The 18619-nt window shown below is 40.1% G+C and overlaps 1 protein-coding gene across 4 annotated transcripts in view; it reads right to left on the bottom strand.

Moving 5' to 3' along the window:
- Setd2 (SET domain containing 2, histone lysine methyltransferase) overlaps window positions 1-18619 on the bottom strand; it is a 94570-nt gene that overhangs the window by 10603 nt on the left and 65348 nt on the right. For 2 of the 4 annotated variants that reach the window (XM_021207438.1, XM_029543840.1), the window contains exons 14-18: window positions 17563-17746; window positions 15395-16064; window positions 11014-11148; window positions 7734-7873; window positions 5019-5130 (exon numbers count right to left, since the gene is read on the bottom strand). In XM_021207438.1, the coding sequence (XP_021063097.1) occupies window positions 5019-5130; window positions 7734-7873; window positions 11014-11148; window positions 15395-16064; window positions 17563-17746 (1241 nt within the window). Of the gene's footprint in view, window positions 1-5018; window positions 5131-7733; window positions 7874-11013; window positions 11149-15394; window positions 16065-17562; window positions 17747-18619 lie in introns of those variants that run through there. The other 2 variants (XM_029543841.1, XR_003844676.1) reach the window with 2 other exon arrangements.

Here is an 18619-nt window from a genome sequence, read left to right as displayed (position 1 = left end):
CGCAAACTGAAAACAAAAAGAAAATTGAGATTCAGCGGCCTGTGACAAATCCAATCGTCTGGAGACATGTATACAAGTGAGACTTGCAGAGAAAAGCATGGTACCAAAGCAGACTTGATGAACACTATCAATACAGGCTCATAATAGTGCAATCAATCACAAGAAAGTAAACACAAAGAAAGCTGAAGTATATAGCAATAAAGTTGTTGAAAATCAAAGAGAAAAAAAAATATATATGGAAGAACAATGAAATGCATCTTTCTCTCATCAGAACAACTATAAGCAGGGTGTGGTGACACACACCTGTTATCAGAATTCAGGGAACAAAAAGGCAGCAGGACCACATCAAGTTCAAGATCAGGCTACAGGGAAAGACCCTGTCTGAACAAACAAACAAAAAAGAATAATATCTTTATGAACTGACAAGTAGGCCAGGCACATGTCTTTAATTCCAGAACTCAGGAGGCAGAGGCAGATGAAATCTTGAGTTCAAGGTCAGCCTGCGCTACACAGGGAGTACCAAGACAGACAGTGCTATGCACAAAGAGCCTGTCTAAAAAAAGTATGGAAACATATCAATTTAGAATTCTATATCCAGGTATCCAGGGACTAGGCAAACAGCTCACTGGTTAAAAGCACTGGCTGCTCCTGCAGAGGAACTGGGTTTGATTCCCAGCACCTTCATGGCAGCTCACAATCATGTGTGATTCCAGTACCTGAGAGGTCTGACACCTTCTTTTGGCCTTGTAGTATACAAACTTACAGGCAGGTAAAACTTCTTATATGAATAGGATAGGATAAAATAGAATAGAATTCTATACCCAAGCCAGGCGGTGGTGGCGCATGCCTTTAATCCCAGCACCTGGGAGGTAGAGGCAGGTGGATTTCTGAGTTCGAGGCCAGCCTGGTCAACAAGTGAGTTCCAGGACAGCCAGATCTATACAGAGAAACCCGGTCTCGAAAAAACAACAAAACAAACAAACAAACAAACAAACAAAGATTCTATACCGAATGACAATATCCTTCTTTAAATGAGAGTCTGGATGTTTCCTACAAAGCTAAAACATATTCCTACCATGTAATTCAGTAATTATGTTCCATGATGTTTACCCAAAGAAACTGAACCTGGAAGCAAAGTGAGATGTCCTTCAGCAGTAACTGGGTAAACAGTGGTACAATCACACAATAGAGTATTTATTATTCAATACATAAATGAAACGAACACCAAACCATGAAAAGACAGAAAAACCCTAATTGTATAGCTTTCTCTGGGACTAGGCATGAATACATGGTAGAGTAATATCAGAACAGTAGAATCTCATTTTTTTTTTTTTAAGATTTATTTATTTATTATATGTAAGTACACTGTAGCTGTCTTCAGACATTCCAGAAGAGGGAGTCAGATCTTGTTAAGGATGGTTGTGAGCCACCATGTGGTTGCTGGGATTTGAACTCTGCACCTTTGGAAGAGCAGTCGGGTGCTCTTACCCACTGAGCCATCTCACCAGCCCCCGAATCTCATTTTTTTTTTCTGTTAGATCTGCTCAATTTTGCAATACCAAAACAGAACTAATTACTTGGGCTTTTCTAAAAACAGGGTTTCTCTGTATAGTACTGATTGTCCTGGAACTCACTCTGTAGATCTAGGTGGCCTCAAATTCATGAACTTAGGAGATCTATCTATCTCTACCTCCCCAGTTCATGCAGCACCACACCTGGCCTACTCAATATTTTTTAAAGGGATAAGAGTTTTTTCTTTTCCAGACAAAACAAGCTCAAAAACTTCATTACTAGTAGATCTGAAATACTAAAGAAAAATCTTCAAGATAAAAGAAAATGTTTCCAACGGAATTGTAGCACTCAAGTAGCCAGCCTGGTCTACAGAGTGAGTTCCAGACAGCCAGGACTACACAGAGAAATCCTGTCTCAAAATCAAACAAACAAACAAACAAATCACAGATGGAAACAAAATTCTACACCAAAGAATGAATTATTGGAAATGCTAAATATTGGATAAAAACAGGATGTCACCAGGCAGTGGACCTTGCCTTTAATCCCAGCATTTGGGAGGCAGATTTCTTTGTAGACCAAGGTCAACCTGGTCTACAAAGTGAATTCCAGGACAGCCAGGGCTACACAGAGAAACCCCATCTTGGAAAACAAACAAACAAACAAACAAACAGAAAAAAACCAATCCCCCCCCCAAAAAAAAACCAGGACCTCCCTAAATAAAGGTTTAATTTTCCTTTTTTAACATTTTAATCAAACTATTTTGTGGTTTTTGTTGTGGATATGGGTGCAAAGAATCAAGTCTTCATTTATGCTAATTCCTGTACCACTAAAGATGTGTACACATCTCTTCTACTCCCACCTTGAATCCTAACCCCAGCTATATCCTACCACTAACAGTTTAAAATGAACTGTTACACTCCCAGAAAAGGTAAGTTATACCGCAATTATCACAGGACTGTGGTATAGTGACACATGATAGCCTGTTGTGAGATAATATGCATACTATAATTCTTAAAACAGTAGTTCTCTAAGTTTTTAAATTTTTTTTAATTTTTAATTTTTTTATTTTTCGAGACAGGGTTTCTCTGGGTAGCCCTGGCTGTCCTGGAGCTCACTTTGTAGACCAGGTTGGCCTCGAACTCAGAAATCCGCCTGCCCCTGCCTTCCTAGTGCTGGGATTAAAGGTATGCACCACCACGCCCGGCAGTTTTAGATCTCAGGATCCCTTTGCATTCTTAAAATACCAAAGCTCTCCCAAAGCCTTGGTTCACATGGAAGCTACCTAACAAATGAGAAATTAAGTTCAGTCTGGCCTAGCTCCTTTGGTGAGATTCATTTGATATTTACCTGTGTAAATATTTTTTTTTACATTATTTTTACATCATTTACATGCTTGCAATCCCATAAAACCAGTGTGCGGGAGACAGAAGAACAGAGCTCATGGTCTACCAAGAGTTCCAGGCCAGCCAGGATTACAACATGAGATGCCCGTCAAACACATAGTGCAGAAGTCAAGACATTTCTTAGAAAAGTTAACAACACATAAGAGGGATGGATCCAACTCCTACATGTCTTCCATTCTCCGTTCTTGTTTTCTTCTTTCTCCCCTTTCTACTCATCCTTAATAACTCAAGTGCCTCCTTTTCTGACTTAAGAAAAAGAAAACTAAAATCCCCAGGTTTTAAAACACATAGAATGACTTCTGATTTAAGTAACATCCTTGGAGATAATTTAGTCTTACTGATAAATAAGGATAATTCCTTATAAACAAGCAAGAACTTTGCTTCGTAAACCACCTCTAACCTCAGTTACTGTATCATCAGAGGAAGAAATGAAGAGTAGGGCTGGAGAGATGGCTCAGTGGTTAAGACTTGCTCTTCCAGAGGTCCTGAGTTCAATTCCCAGCAACCACATGGTGGCTCATGGCCACCTGTAATGAGATCTAATGCCCTCTTCTGGTGTGTCTGAAGACAGCTACAGTGTAGTCACATAAAAAGAAATAAACTTTAAAAAATAGTAATGATTAAAAAAAAAAAAAAAAAAAGAAATGAAGAGTAAAATTAAAATTATTCCTGTTTTTTTTTTTTCTGGCATTTACATAGTATCTTCTGCCATATAGCTTAAATAAACAAGTAAGTTTTATTCTCTTTGAGAATCACAAGGTACGTCTTTTATTATTATTTTTTAATTTGTGTGGGACACACATGCCACAGTATGCACATGAAAGGCAGAGAAAACTTCTGATTGTCAGTTCTCTCCTTCCAGCTTGGGCTTCAGGGATCTAACAGACCATCTGGCTTGGAAGTAAGCACTGTAACCTGCTGAGCCGCCCACTAGCACTTGTTGCTTATTTGTTGTTTTCATTCAGACAGGATCTTGCTGTATAGTTAAGGCTGGCCTCAAATTTGCAATCCTCCTACTTAATAATGACAGGTGTGAACCAACACCACTTCTGGCTCCTTTGGTGAGATTCATTATTTACCTGTGTTTATGACATGTGTTTGAATATGGGCATACCACATATGCAATGGTTTTGATTTTTCTTTTCTTGAGGCAGGGTCTCTCATCACTTCTTGCCAGTAAATATGCTGTGTACTCTAGCCTAGCCGGCCCAGGAGCTTCCAGGCAACTCTCCTGTTTATTGTCTCCCCATCGTACTGTAATAGTGTTGAGGGACCTGAACTTAGGTCATCAGGCTGTGCAGCAAGTGCTTTATCCATTATGACATCTCCATGTCACCTTTGATGAGTTTTTAACATAACTAGTTTAAATTCATTCCAGATCTAACCAATCTCAAAACTACAATGTCCACCATAGTATTCGATTTAAAGAGTCAAAACAAAGAGAATGCTGGCACATGCTTGCAATCCCAACACTGGAACAGCAAGATCACTAGGTAGAGGATAGCCTGGGCTAGACAGTTTATGCTTCAAAACATAAAGTACAAGTAAAAAGAAACCACATATACAGTTCACTATCAAGAAGAAAGAGCTAATATATTAAAAAGTTATAAGAGTACTGGACTATAACTGCCATGGGGGCCTCTCATTTTCTCCTAAATATATTCCTTAAGTGCATACCAAGTCAGTGTCACCTGAGTCCTTGAATGTCTAAAAATGGTCTTTCTCTTTGACTTCAATCTCTCCTTTGATACAGCAGAACTTTGACATTTTTAAAAATTTCACACACACTGGTATGTTGCCTGCATATATGTCTGTGTAAAGGTATCAGATCACCTGAAACTGGAGTTATAGGCAGTTGTAACCTGCCATGTAGGACTGGAAATTGAACCTAGGGTCCTCTGGTAGAAAAGCCAGTGCTCGAAACTGCTGAGCCATCTCTCTAGCTCTGAACTTCGACATATTTTCCAAAGAAAGAGAAAAGAAAACAAAAAACAAAAAACAAAAAAGAACTATATGGTTACTAACCTCACTGAATGAAAGGACACAGATGCTCAAATGATGACAGATGCTCAAATGTTGAGGACACATAAAAGCTACACTCACCTTCATGGGGTTTTCATCATAGGTCGGAGTTCCCAGGTCCATTTCAGCTTCATGCTCAAGGCTGGCATCATCTCCTGGGCTTTCCCAAGTAGGAGGATCCCACTGAGTCTGTCTAGAAGAAGGTAAGGACAGCCAAGATGTCACGGGTAAAAATAACAGACAGCCCTGGCACAGAGCTTAGAAAACTTAACATGCAACGGGACACGGATAAGTCTGCACTTTAAGATTGAGACGTTCTGATAGCTTCTCCTCAGCAATGGCTCCAGCCTAGAGAGATTCTTTTTGTCTTTTAAATTTACTGTGTATGAGTCCACTGTAGCCGTCTTCAGACACACCATTACAGATGGTTGTGAGCCACTATGTGGTTGCTGGGAATTGAACTCAGGACCTCTGAAGAGCAATCAGTGCTCTTAACCATTGAGCCATCTCTCCAACCTGAGAAATATTCTTAACATTATTTAATATCATCAAACTTTTGAAGGCAATTATGTTGTAATGCTAGCTAGGTATGGACAACAATAAGAAGAACAAGCATAGTCGCTGCTTTTCTTTCATTTTATTTATTTACTTACTTACTTACTTACTTACTTANTTATTTATTTATTTATTTATTTATTTATTTATTTATTTATTTATTTATTATATGTAAGTACACTGTAGCTGTCTTCAGACACTCCAGAAGAGGGAGTCAGATCTCATTATAGATGGTTGTGAGCCACTGTGTTGTTGCTGGGATTTGAACTCCTGACCTTCTGAAGAACAGTCAGTGCTCTTATCCGCTGAGCTTATCTTATCTAATCTTTCCAGCCCATCTCTGATTTTCAAATGGCTCAAACATATCCTGGGTTTAAAAAGTACATGGAGCCCTGCAGTGGTGGCACACGCCTTTAATCCCAGCAGTGAGGCAGAGGTAGGCGGATTTCTGAGTTTGAGGCCAGCCTGGTTTACAGAGTGAGTTCCAGGACAGCCAGGAACACAGGGAAACCCTGTCTCAAACAAACAAACAAACAAAAAAAACCCAAAGAAAAGTACACAAAGCAGACAAAGAAATCAGTAACTACTATACCTATTGTGTACTTGAAGCAAAATAAAATAAAAAAATCAATCAATCAATCAATCAATCAATAAAGACATTAAAGACAGAGGCTTCCTGTATAGCCCTGGCTGTCTCAAAACTCTCTATGAGGACAACCCGCCCCCACTTCCTTTCCAAGTGCTGGGGTTAAAGGCATGCACCACCACACTTGGCTTGATCTTTTTTTTTTTTTTTTTAAGCTAGGCTTGTAGTCAGGTATTCTCAGCCGAGACTCCGAAGCCAGCTATCACAGACAATCATGAAGGCTATAGTAAAATGGTAAAACTCAAGCCGTGGGGATAGCTTGGTGGATATAATCACTTTTCTTTTCTTTTCTTTTCTTTTTTTTTTTTTGGTTTTTCGAGACAGGGTTTCTCTGTGTAGCCCTGGCTTACCTGGAACTCACTCTGTAGTCTGGGCTGGCCTCGAACTCAGAAATCCACCTGCCTCTGCCTCTGCCTCCCGAGTGCTGGGATTAAAGGCGTGCGCCACCACGCCCGGCTATAATCACTTTTCAAACAAGCCCAACCACCTGAATTCAGTCCTTGCAACTCACATTAAGACAAACAAACAAACCAAAAAAACCCACCAACCCACCATAAAAACAAAACAGAACAGGTGCAGGGCTGGAGAGATGGCTCAGTGATTGAGAGAATTCATTGCTCTTCCAGAGGCTCCAGGTTCAGTTCCCAGCACCCACATGGCAGCTCACAGCTGTCTGTAACTCCAGTTCCAGGGGATCTGACACTGTCACAGATACACACAGACAAAACACCAATGCACGTAAAATAAAATTAAAAAATAAACTCCTCCAAGTTCTCCTCTGACATCTACATGTATGACATAGTACACTGGGCATGTATACACTCACATGTACACATGCACCTATACACACTCTAAATAAATGCAATGGGGTAGATATACCAAACCATGCTTTAAAAGGGCAAAGTCTAAGGTCTGGCATGCACTTTCAGATGTGACTCTGAAGCTGGGTACGGCAGTGCACAATTCTAGTCCCAGCACTTGAGAGACAGAGAGCAGGGTCAGGCATTCAAAGCCAGCCTGGGCCATATGAATCCATTTCAAAATGAAACACAGGGCACACACAGGGAGATGGCTCAGTTGGCAAAGTATTCAGGGCATAAGCAAGAGAACCTGAGTTTAATCCCATGAAACCTCTTAAAGAACTGGTTTGTGGGCTGGTGAGGTGGCTCAGTGGGTAAGAGCACCCGACTGCTCTTCTGAAGGTCTGGAGTTCAAATCCCAGCAACCACATGGTGGCTCACAACCATCCTTAATGAGATCTGATGCCCTATTCTGGTGCGTCTGAAGACAGCTACAGTGTACTTATATATAATAATAAAGTTTTATTAAAAAAAACAAAAACAAAAAAACAAAAACCACACAGTGGATGATTCCTGAGGAACACCACCACAGACTGACCTTGAGCGGCTGTGCTTATATGTACCCCTCAAACACATGTGACCTGGCACCATCCCTACTTCCTTACCCATATAGGATTTTAGAAATTCAGCAGTCCAGCTTTAGGTCAGTGAGAAGCCAATAAATATCAAACGTCATGCTGGCAGCACACCTGACCAAGTCAAATCAGATGTGGAGTACCCAGTGAAATCTCTTACCTCGTGATTACATGATAGTAATAGATCTTCCCTTCAGGGTCTCGGGCTGTTTTCCAGTTGGGAGGTAAAACAATCGTTTTTGGTTTTGGAGGGGAGGGGGGTGGTAGGTCCAGTAGATTATTTGTTACAACCACTTCAGGCTAAAAAAAATATATAAATACATTTGTGATCAGTGATATTCCTTTTAATATGTAACAGGGCAAAATGCCTATTTAAGCAATAAAACAAGTATACATCTAATTTTCCTCAAAAAGGATAAAGGAAAGGTATACTATGGGAAATAGTTAACCATACATATGAAGATCCTTAGGGAACTCCCTAAGCCACAACCGAGGGAATCACATTATAAAAATATCTACTAACCCATCATTTAGATCAACATCTACCAGCTTCAATACAAACAAACCAACTAGCATTGACAAAAAAAAAAAAAAGTCAATGTAACAGCACATAACACTCCATGTTAGAGCTCAGTGACTCAGAGTACTTGCTTTTCTTGTAGAAAAACCGGGTTTGACGCCCAGTCCCCGGGGTCTGATGCTGCCCGCCTTGTAAGCTCTGTGGTACTAGACACAGACATACATAAACAGACCTGGACATCAGAATTGCAACATTCAACCCACTGTGCTTTTGAGAAATAGTTGTGAGTTTTCAGCTATTGTTTTTTTTTCTTTTTTTCTTTTTTTTTAAAGATTTATTTATTTATTATATGTAAGTACACTATAGCTGTCTTCAGATACTCCAGAAGAGGGCGCCAGATCTTGTTATGGATGATTGTGAGCCACCATGTGGTTGCTGGGATTTGAACTCAGGACCTTTGGAAGAACAGTCGGGTGCTCTTACCTGCTGAGCCATCTCACCAGCCCGTTTTTTTTTCTTTTCTTTTCTTTTCTTTTCTTTTCTTTTCTTTTCTTTCTTAACTACACTTTGAACCACCAAGTCCTCTCTCCAGCAATGCTACACTTTCAAAAGCCTGATAATCACTATGACTGACCAAAGTGTTTCCCTAAAATTCATGTGTTGAAGCCCTAATGCCAATGTGACCTTAGTGGGAGACAGAGCCTTTAAGAGAGAGGTTAATTAAGATTCGATGAGGTCAAAAAAGCACCCATGAAAAAAACATGATGAGAGAGGAGGCTTACAGAGGAGTGTGTGTGCTGCAGTCAAAGCTGGAAGGAGGGCTGGAGAAATGGCACCAACTGCTCTTCCAAAGGTCCTGAGTTCAAATCCCAGCAACCACATGGTGGCTCACAACCATCCATGATGAGATCTGATGCCCTCTTCTGGTGCATCTGAAGACAGCCACAGTGTACTTAGATATAATAATAATAATAATAATAATAATAATAATAATAATAATAATAATAATTAAAAAAAAAAGCTGGAAGGAGCTGGACACCTTGAAGAGTGTGTTGACACCAGACATGGTGATGTAGGATTTGCCATCTGCTTGGTTACTTTTAGGCTTGGGTCCAGTACTTCTCATTAAGCTAATATAGATCCTGTATGCTGAAAGCATGTGATCTGCTTTTTCCTTTGGCTTTTATAGGGGATTAGGGTTAAGATGTTGCCTGGAGTCTCAGAGACTTTGAACTTTTAAACAGTGTTGAGAATATAGGACTTTGGAAAGTGGATTGAATATATTTTTGTACCGTGATATGACAACAAGACTATGAGGGTCAGAGAGTGGAATGATTCCCATAAATTCATATATTCGAATACTTAGTCACCAGGGAGTAACACTGTGTGGAAGGAATAGGTGTGGCCTTAAGGTGGAATAGAGTCCCTGATTACATGCTTTCATTTATAAGAAAGAGTTACCTTGCCAAACAAAAATAGGCCGAGCCGTGGTGGCTCACACCTTTAATCCCAGTACTACAGAAGGCAGAGGCTATAAGAGCAAGGCCAGTTTGGTCTATGTTTTGAGTTCCAGGACAGCGAAGGTTACACAGAGAAATCCTGTATACGACCACCCCAACCCCTGCCGGGGGGTGGAAGAGGAAGAGGAAGAGGAGGAGGAGAAAGAAAAGATCTAGCTTCCCTTGGTCATGATGTCTTCATAGCAATAGATTGGTGACTAAGACAGATGGTGACCATCCTCTCCCTTATTTAGAATGTCAGTTTATAACCAAAGAAGCCAACTTATAGCAAGCCTTCAAATACTCCCTTATAGGCTCATTATAGTTTATTTTCCATTGTTTCACATACAACATTTTAATTCTCTTCACTACTTTTCCTATTTCTTTAAAGTTATCAACTGCCAGACTGCTCCGAGTTTTCTCTAGAACTGTTAAAGTGTTCTAATACATTGTAATCCCATTCTAATTACATGCCTATTTTATTGAAAACTGTAATAGTTCACCAAGATTTTACTGTATCCTTCTATATGCATTTCAGAATAATATTATATAACATGCAATGTGAGGTATGTTACATAATTCTACATCCCTAACCTAGTTCATTATATATCATATTTTGGTACTAAGTAAATAGAAATAAGTACTGGGGAGGGAGCATTTTTGGAATGTCTTTACTGTGTGAGTGTAGGCACATGTATGCCACGACACAGCAGGGACATTAGAGTAGACAACTTAGCTGATTAACAATCAGTTCACCCCTTCCACCTTTACACAAGTCTGGGGCTTAAACTTGGGCTTCCAGGCCTGCACAGCAAGGACATTACAAAGTTACCTCACTGGGCCCAAAATTAGTTCTTTTAAGACATGATCTTGGCTGTCACTCACTTATTTAGTCCAGGCTGGTCTTGAACTCATGATCAACCTGTCCTGCCTCCTGAGTACCGGGATTATAGTTATATATACCATCATTCCCTGTCTTGTGTCTAGAGAAAGTATTACTTCAAAAGTTAATAATATATAAAAATATAAGATTATTCAAGATTAATAACAAAAATGATCCTACCAATACATGTGGCAGTAATTTCACAGAATATGTGATACTTCATGGTAGCCAGGTAAAATGAGTGGCCATATAAGTGACAACAAATATTGGAAAAAATTTTTTTGTAGGGCTAGAAAGATGACTCAGGGGTTAAGAGCACTGACTGCTGTTTCAAAGGTCCTGAGCTCAACCCCGCACCCACATGGTAGCTCACAACCATCTGTAAAGGAATCTTCTGGTATGTCTGAAGACAGCTACAAGTATAGTCACATACTTAAAATAAATTGTTAAAAAAAAAAAAAAAAAAAAAAAGAAAAAAATTTTTTTTGTAAAGACATATACAAACAATGAGAGAGTTAACAAGTGAAATATTTCTTACTGGCTGTAAGGACTGAGGCTGCCCTGGTGCAACTATTGAAGTCACGGCTCCAGTTGGCTGTACCACCACTCCTTGTGGGTGAGCTGTGAAAATCTGCTGTCCCTGGACATACTGAAGACTTGGCTGGGTATAACTCTAGAAGACAAAACAAACAAAGCTATAACTTATATTTCTTTGGATCATATTATGTGAAACACTGACTTCCAATATGACACAGCTTTTCGAGACAGGGTTTCTCTCTGTAGCCCTGGCTGTCCTTGTACTCAGAAATCCACCTGCCTCTGCCTCTGGAGTGCCGGGATTAAAGGCATGTGCCACCACTGCCCAGCTTAAAAAGATATTTCTTATGTGTGTATTTCGGTTCAAAGATATATAGCACTTTTGTTTCAAAAATGAAGCTTTTTAGTTTTCTGTTTGTTTGGTTGTTGAGCTAAGAGTCTCATTCTGTAGCTCTGGCTAGCCTTGAACTCACATTCTCCTGTCTCTGCCTTCTGAGGGCTGGAATTAAAGACGTGTGTCACCAACTCGTTTACTTCAATCTCACATCAATGCATTTGGTACACAAGTAAATACACAAACCCTTCTCCTTTCTTATTCATAGAAACTGTCACTGTTTAAATCTCAAGGATCTAAATACTCACACACACACACTCTCTCTCTCTCTCAGACACACACACACACACACACACACACACACACCTTTCTCAGACACCCCTCTGTCCATTCTGCTCTTTTTGGGAAGTACTCTCCAATTTTTTTTTTTTTTAATTTTGTTTTAATAGCTCAGTCTGCCTTTGAACTCATAAACCTGCCTGAGTCCTGAATTTATATAAGTACATACACCACATGCAACTTTCTTGAGGTCCTTTGTTACCAACTAGTAACGACAGGTTGTTTTGACACAGTAAGAGCAACAGCAGTGATTCACGGTTTAAGAAGATAATCAAATATTAATATTCAATTATTGTTTTTAAGCTTTTGGTAATGTATAATAAAGTTTCTACAAAGATAGCAGAATATAATGAATCTAAAATTCATAATGTACAAGAAATGAACCCAGAAAATCCTTCCAGCTCTAACAGCATCAGATGCAGGTATTTGTTCTCATGTTGTCTCTCATAAGAGCCAGGCTGTGGAGGTGTGCGCCTTTAATCCCAGCACTCAGGAGACACAGGCACGTGGATCTCTGAACATTAATAAGGAAACTATCCAAAAGAATTCATTCAGCTTCTAAGAAATGATCCTCAGGTAGTTAGTATCAAAGTTTTTAAAGCTGCCTTAAGTATCCAAACGTATAGCTTAAAACTCTCCACATAGGAGCAAAGAAGAAAATGTAGATAGTCTAACAAAGAAGTGTTCCCAGTTAACATTTTCCTGAGCTGGGCTTAGTTTTTCTCTGGCAATGGTCCTTGGGTCATTTCCCATATGTACTATTATTCTCTGCCTCTTTGTAAATGTGAGTCCAAACTTCCCTTGAACAGAATGTTATATTGGGATAAAACCTGACATTTAAAATCACAGGTTAAGCTGGGTGTGGTGGCACACGCCTTTAATCCCAGCACTCAGGAAGCAGAGGCAGGAGGATTTCTGAGTTCGAGGCCAGCCTGGTCTACAAAGTGAATTCCAGGACAGCCAGGGCTATACAGAGAAACCCTGTCTCGAAAAAAACCAAAAAATAAAAAAAATAAAAATAAAAAATACGAATAAAAAAATAAATAAAATCACAGGCTATTAATAGGAGGTTGAGAATGCCCCTCAACAGAAAATACTTCCTGATGTCACAACAACAGGGTTAAATAGAGTAAGCCTGGGCTCACATCCCAAACCAGAGTAAAATAGGAAATAAGTCATCAAAACGACTTTTAAAAAATGTAATATACACCCAGATAATCATCAGAAGTCAATAAAAAAATACAAGTTACCAGCAGCAAAAGATTGTCTATAATTAAAAGAAGATATAAGCCACAAGTTACTATGTACACAGGTGTATTTTTACATGCTGGCAGTGCTGACTTCAGTTTAATGTTATGCAGTAACCAAAGTCAATAGGCTGGTTAACTGGATCATTTGTAGCCCAGTTAAACACCAGATACTGCAGAGAATTTGGGGGCGGAGAGGAAGAAAAAGGAAAAAAACCAAAAACATCTGGCTTGCCTTCCCAATCTAATTTATTAGCAAAATCTGCTAGATTTGTCTTCTATAGCCTTTCACATGGGTATCATGCACTCTAAATCTCTTAGGTAGGTCACTCAACAATCTTGTAATTGGTCTACCTAGCCCTTAACTTTCACTATTTGCCAGAGCAACCAACGTGATCCATTTAGATTATTATGTCAGATGATTCTCCTCTATTAGGCCACGTTAAAGAATTTTGACATTACACAGGGAAAAAAAAACCTCCCAGAATCTTTAATATTAATTTCTTTCCTACAGGATGGATTTTATAATCACCCGACATAATTTGTGTTGAAAGCATTTAATATCAACTTTACAAAACATTTTAAAAGCTAGATCAGAACAATTTTTCTACTCCTAGGTCTTTGAAAACAGGATCTCACTATGTGGTCCAGGCTAGCCTTGAACTCATTATCCTTCTGTCTTAGATTCCCACCACGCTGGGATTACAAGCATGAACCACCATTCCAAGCCCAAATACCAATTTAGAGAAAACAAAAACAAACAAAAAACAAGGGCCCCCCGAAACTGACCCCCCCAAAAGCCTAAACAGTTCCCAGGAAAAATAGGCATTTCTAAAAAAAAAAACGGGGGGGTAAGAGTGGGGGGGGCGCGAGATGGCTCAGCGGTTAAGAGCTCTTCCAAAGGTGCTGAGTTCAAATCCCAGCAACCACATGGTGGCTCACAACCACCTGTAATGAGATCTGACGCCCTCTTCTGGTGCATCTGAAGACAGCTACAGTGTACTTATGTATAATAATAAATAAATTTTTGGGCCGGAGCAAGCAGGGACTGAACGAGAGAGCAGAGCTACTACATTCAACACCCAACAACCATGTGAAGGCTCACAACCATCTGTACAGCTACAGTGTACTCGTATACATAAAATAAAATAAATAAATCTTTAAAAAAAAATAAAGAAACCAGGAAGCCAAGCATACAACGGGAGTAGGGAGGACCTAGTATTTTGGAAGCTAAACTCCTTGACCCATGATCATAAACATTTGCCTGACAAGATATCTAACTAAGGCTTACTTATCATGCAGAATTTCTAAAGATTTGGTGTCACATACAGTAGAGCTGATGCCACAAGCATCTGTGAGCTGTCTGACATGGGGGCTGGGAACCAAACTCGGGTCTTCTAGGGACTCAGCAAGTGCTCTTAACCACCAAGCCACCTTTGCAGCCCCATGCAGAAATTTTAAAGTTTACTGCAAATTTAATTTTTGCATACCACTTATTATTATATCATTACCCAACCCATAAGTCACTTCTGATCAATTAAGTCAAAGAGAGGGGAGAGAATCCACACATCTACTACTCAGGAGAAGTAAAGTAGCCGGGCAGTGGTGGCGCACTCCTTTAATCCTAGCACTTGGGAGGCAGAGGCAGAGGCAGAGGCAGAGGCAGAGGCAGAGGCAGAGGCAGAGGCAGAGGCAGAGGCAGAGGCAGGTGGATCTCTTGAGTTTGAGGGCAGCCTGGTCTACAAAGCAAGTCCCAGAACAGTCAAGGCTACACACAGAGAAACCCTGTCTCAAACAAACAAACAAACAAACAAAACAAGACAAAGAATATGTAAAGTAAACTAAGGGTTTAATAAGTACATTTTCATCATAGATTATAGTGGTAACGCCTTCATGACGGCGTTCCAGTGATTACTACCACCTGGTATGCTCATACTTAGCCAGTCTCTCCTTGTGGGATGAACAGAATACAGCAAAGTAATAGGAAGCGTGGGTAGTCTACTAGGAAGCCTTGGTTGTAAATAAGCTGCAAAGTGAATCCTCCATTCTTAATCTAGCCTCCAGATGACTACAATCCTAGGAAATGGGTTGGCTCTAATTCCACGGACCATGATCCAGACCATCAAAGTTGCTTCTAAACTCATGGAAACTGTGACATACTTTTGCCTTAAATTATCAGACATTTTAAACTCCAACATTTTACATAGTAGATAATCGATATGGACAAAATGGATCCAAGGTCTAGATATAATACACTGGGAGAATGCCTGATGAGTTTATGCAAAAGGCCCAATGTTTCATCGCTAGAACCAAGAAACAAAATAACCAATGGCAGAACTTCTTCATATCAGATTATCATTTCAAGTGAAAATAAAATTAACAGGATTTCTCTTTTATCAGATCTAATTAGCACGGCATTAACAGACTTTAAAATACAAAAGAGAAGTTCTATCATTAATTACCTGCACAATTGGAGGAGTTGTCTGTGAATAAGGCGAGGTCACACCATAGACAGTTGAACATGTCTGTCCCTGATAATACATGGTTGTTTGAGATTGGGCAGGCGAATACTGCTGCTGTACACTGACAGACTGTTGGTTTGAATCCCAGACATTGTAATTCTGTCCTTGGACTGGGCCTGGAGCTTGTACTGGCATTACAGGAACATTGGAGTCTTGGTGTACCACACTTTCATTCTGAGCTACATACTGTGAACTGGAAACTTCCACAGAGGCTGCCACATGTGGTACCACTGGCACTGATGGAGGAGCAGCAAGGGATTCTGTAGAATGTCCTACCAAGGGCTGAGCATGATCATAAGGAGCAGGGGAGCACACAGGGTCCATGCTAGGTGTGGGCAGAAGCACCTTTCCAGCATTAGGGTTGCTGGGATTCACATAGGCTTGCATGGGGTAACCTGGTGGGTACCGAGCAAAGGGGTGATGGGAGGCATTATATCCCAGAGAGTCAAAGGGTAGTGGTGATGTCATCCCCAAGTTCTGCATCTGCTGCTGTTGTTTCTGAGCTTCCCTCTGTGCTACCTCTTGTTCAAACAACTTCCTGCGCTCCTCTGTAGAAAGTTTGTTTCGATCTTTAATTCGTACTTTCTTTTTAGAAGTTGGTGTATCATATCTACAAAGAAAATAATACCACAAAAGGTTACTAATCATGGACATAATCAAAACCTTTATAAGACAGTAAGTCATTCATGAATAAACCACTAACCACATCAAGTCTAATTTGACATTGCCTAAAATTCACACTCAAAATTAGTAAATGAGGACTGTTGTGCAGAGATTGCGTAAACTCAACACCCAGCACTACACAAACTAAACAAACCAAGGGAGCTGGAAAGATGACTCAGCAGCTCAGTTCCCAGCACCCATATCAGGTAGTTCACAACTGTCTATCCAACACTTGGCCACTTCCACAAGCATCTCGGTTTAGATGTCTGAAGAACTGACACCAGCTTCCTAGTTTTCCTCAGGGTGGAGGCAGATTCCATAATTACAAATACAGATTTTAAAAGCACAACAGGATAAAACCTATTTCTTTGTAAATAAATGAATAATGAAGAAAAGAAAATGTGACATGAGCCAAAAATAGTCCAGTATGTTGTCCAGCAGAGACACCTGAGCTTGGTGCTCAACATACATAAAAAAGCCAGGCATAGCAGCTAATTCGTGTCACCTCAGAACCCAGGAGGCTAAGGCAGGAAGGAGAACTGCTCTGAGTTATGGCATCCTAGTGCGATCCTGTCTAAAATAGATAAACAAATGGGAAAAGTATATGTGACTAAACGCAAACAATCTGTCTTAAAACTCACCAGTAAAATCTTATACTTACTCATCTAGAAGATAGTAATTCTAAAAGCCGGTGCTGTGTGTGTGTCTGCCTATATTTTGAAACCTCACTTTTGAGTCTCACTATGTAACCTGGAGCTTGCTACGTAGATCAGACTGGCTCTGAATTATGAACAATCTTCCTGCTGTCATACAAATGCTGGCATTATAGCTGTATGCTACCATGCCCAGTCTTAATTTATATCCTTTTCTTTGTTTATTTACTTATTTCATGAATGTGAGTGGGGACACTTAGGTGTCGTCCCTGACAATGAGTCTCTTTACCCACTGAGCTATCTTAGTGGCCGCATTGTTTTCTTTAAACTCTTTGAAAGTTTTATACTCATATAATGAATTTTAGTGGTACTCTCTCCCATTCCTGACATTTTTCTCCCTCTGAAATCTTTCTTTTCCCAACAAGTCCTCCTTCTAAAAAAAAGAATCTATCCTCTCCTCCCCAATTCCTTTAGTGTGCAAGTGGTATGTGTGTGCACCCACCACGGCATAAATGTGAATGCTGAAGAACTATTGGGGGGGGGGGGGCTGGTGAGATGGCTCAGCGGGTAAGAGCACCTGACTGCTCTTCCTAAGGTCCTGAGTTCAAATCCCAGCAACCACATGGTGGCTCACAACCATCTGTAATGAGATCTGACTCCCTCTTCTGGAGTGTCTGAAGACAGCTACAGTGTACTTACATATAATAAATAAATAAATCTTAAAAAAACTGTATGGGCCCACCCATATAGTTTGGATTTGCTCAAATAAGAAAATCTCACTTGGTCACTTACCTGTCATCTGGCCTTTTTGTTCCCCGCTCATACGCAGAAGAGGGCGGTGACAGAGAGCCCCGCCGTTTCCTTTTCTCTTTATTATTTTGAGACTGCTTGTCTGGGTCTCTCTCCCTGGACCTGTTAGGAGTCTTTGGAGCTGTTTGATCTCTGAAGGCAGCAGCATCTCTTCCTCGTTCAGCTACTAGAAAGATAAGTTATTCTTTTAAAAAAGTTTATTTTAGTAGAGAAATAACCCATTAAGTATATAACAAAACTTCTATCCAAAAAGGTAAATACATGGACTCTTCCCTCATTAAGTCCCAACTTTGAATTTTAAAGGTTCTAGTTGTTAGTTTCTTAACACTGGAGAAACCAAATTCATATTTCCTTACTCTGACACTAAGCAAGAAAATTCCACATGCAATAAATAAAAAAGGTTGCTTATGAAAAAAATCCAAGATCAGGGCTGGAGAGATGGTTCAGCAGTTAAGAGCACTGACTGCTCTTCTAAAGGTCCTGAGTTCAAATCCCAGCAACAACATGGTGGCTCACAACCATCTGTAATGAGGTTGGATGTCCTCTTCTGGTGTGTTTGAAGACAGCTACAGTGTACTTACATATAATAAATAAATAAATCTTCCAAAACAAACAAACAAAAACCAAAAAACCAAGATCATCCTTTGCAGCTCTCCAAGAACTATACTAGAGTGGATACTTAGAAAACGTGGGAGGTAACCCTGAACTATTTAAGGTTTGCCTGTAGTGCTAATTGGCTATACTGGTAGCCTCTAACAACTTTACATTGTTGCCAATGGTTCTACCAAGAAAAAACTGCCCAGAACCATCTTCCTACAGTTCTTTATAGTCCCGTGTAGGAAGTCTGGCTATTAAGAGAATAAACCATTAGAACTTAAAGATGCGGGCTGGAGAGATGGTTCAATGGGTAAGAGCAGACTCAATGGGGAAGAACTGACTGTTCTTCCGAAGGTCCAGAGTTCAAATCCCAGCAACCACATCAGGTGGATCACAACCACCAGTAGTGAGATCTGACGCCCTCTTCTGGTGTGTCCGAAGA

Source organism: Mus pahari, chromosome 10 (assembly GCF_900095145.1).
Source record: "Mus pahari chromosome 10, PAHARI_EIJ_v1.1, whole genome shotgun sequence".
NCBI classification, from domain to species: Eukaryota; Metazoa; Chordata; class Mammalia; order Rodentia; family Muridae; genus Mus; species Mus pahari.
Note: the sequence above shows the minus strand (reverse complement) of the source record. Positions and strands in the feature narration are given on the sequence as shown.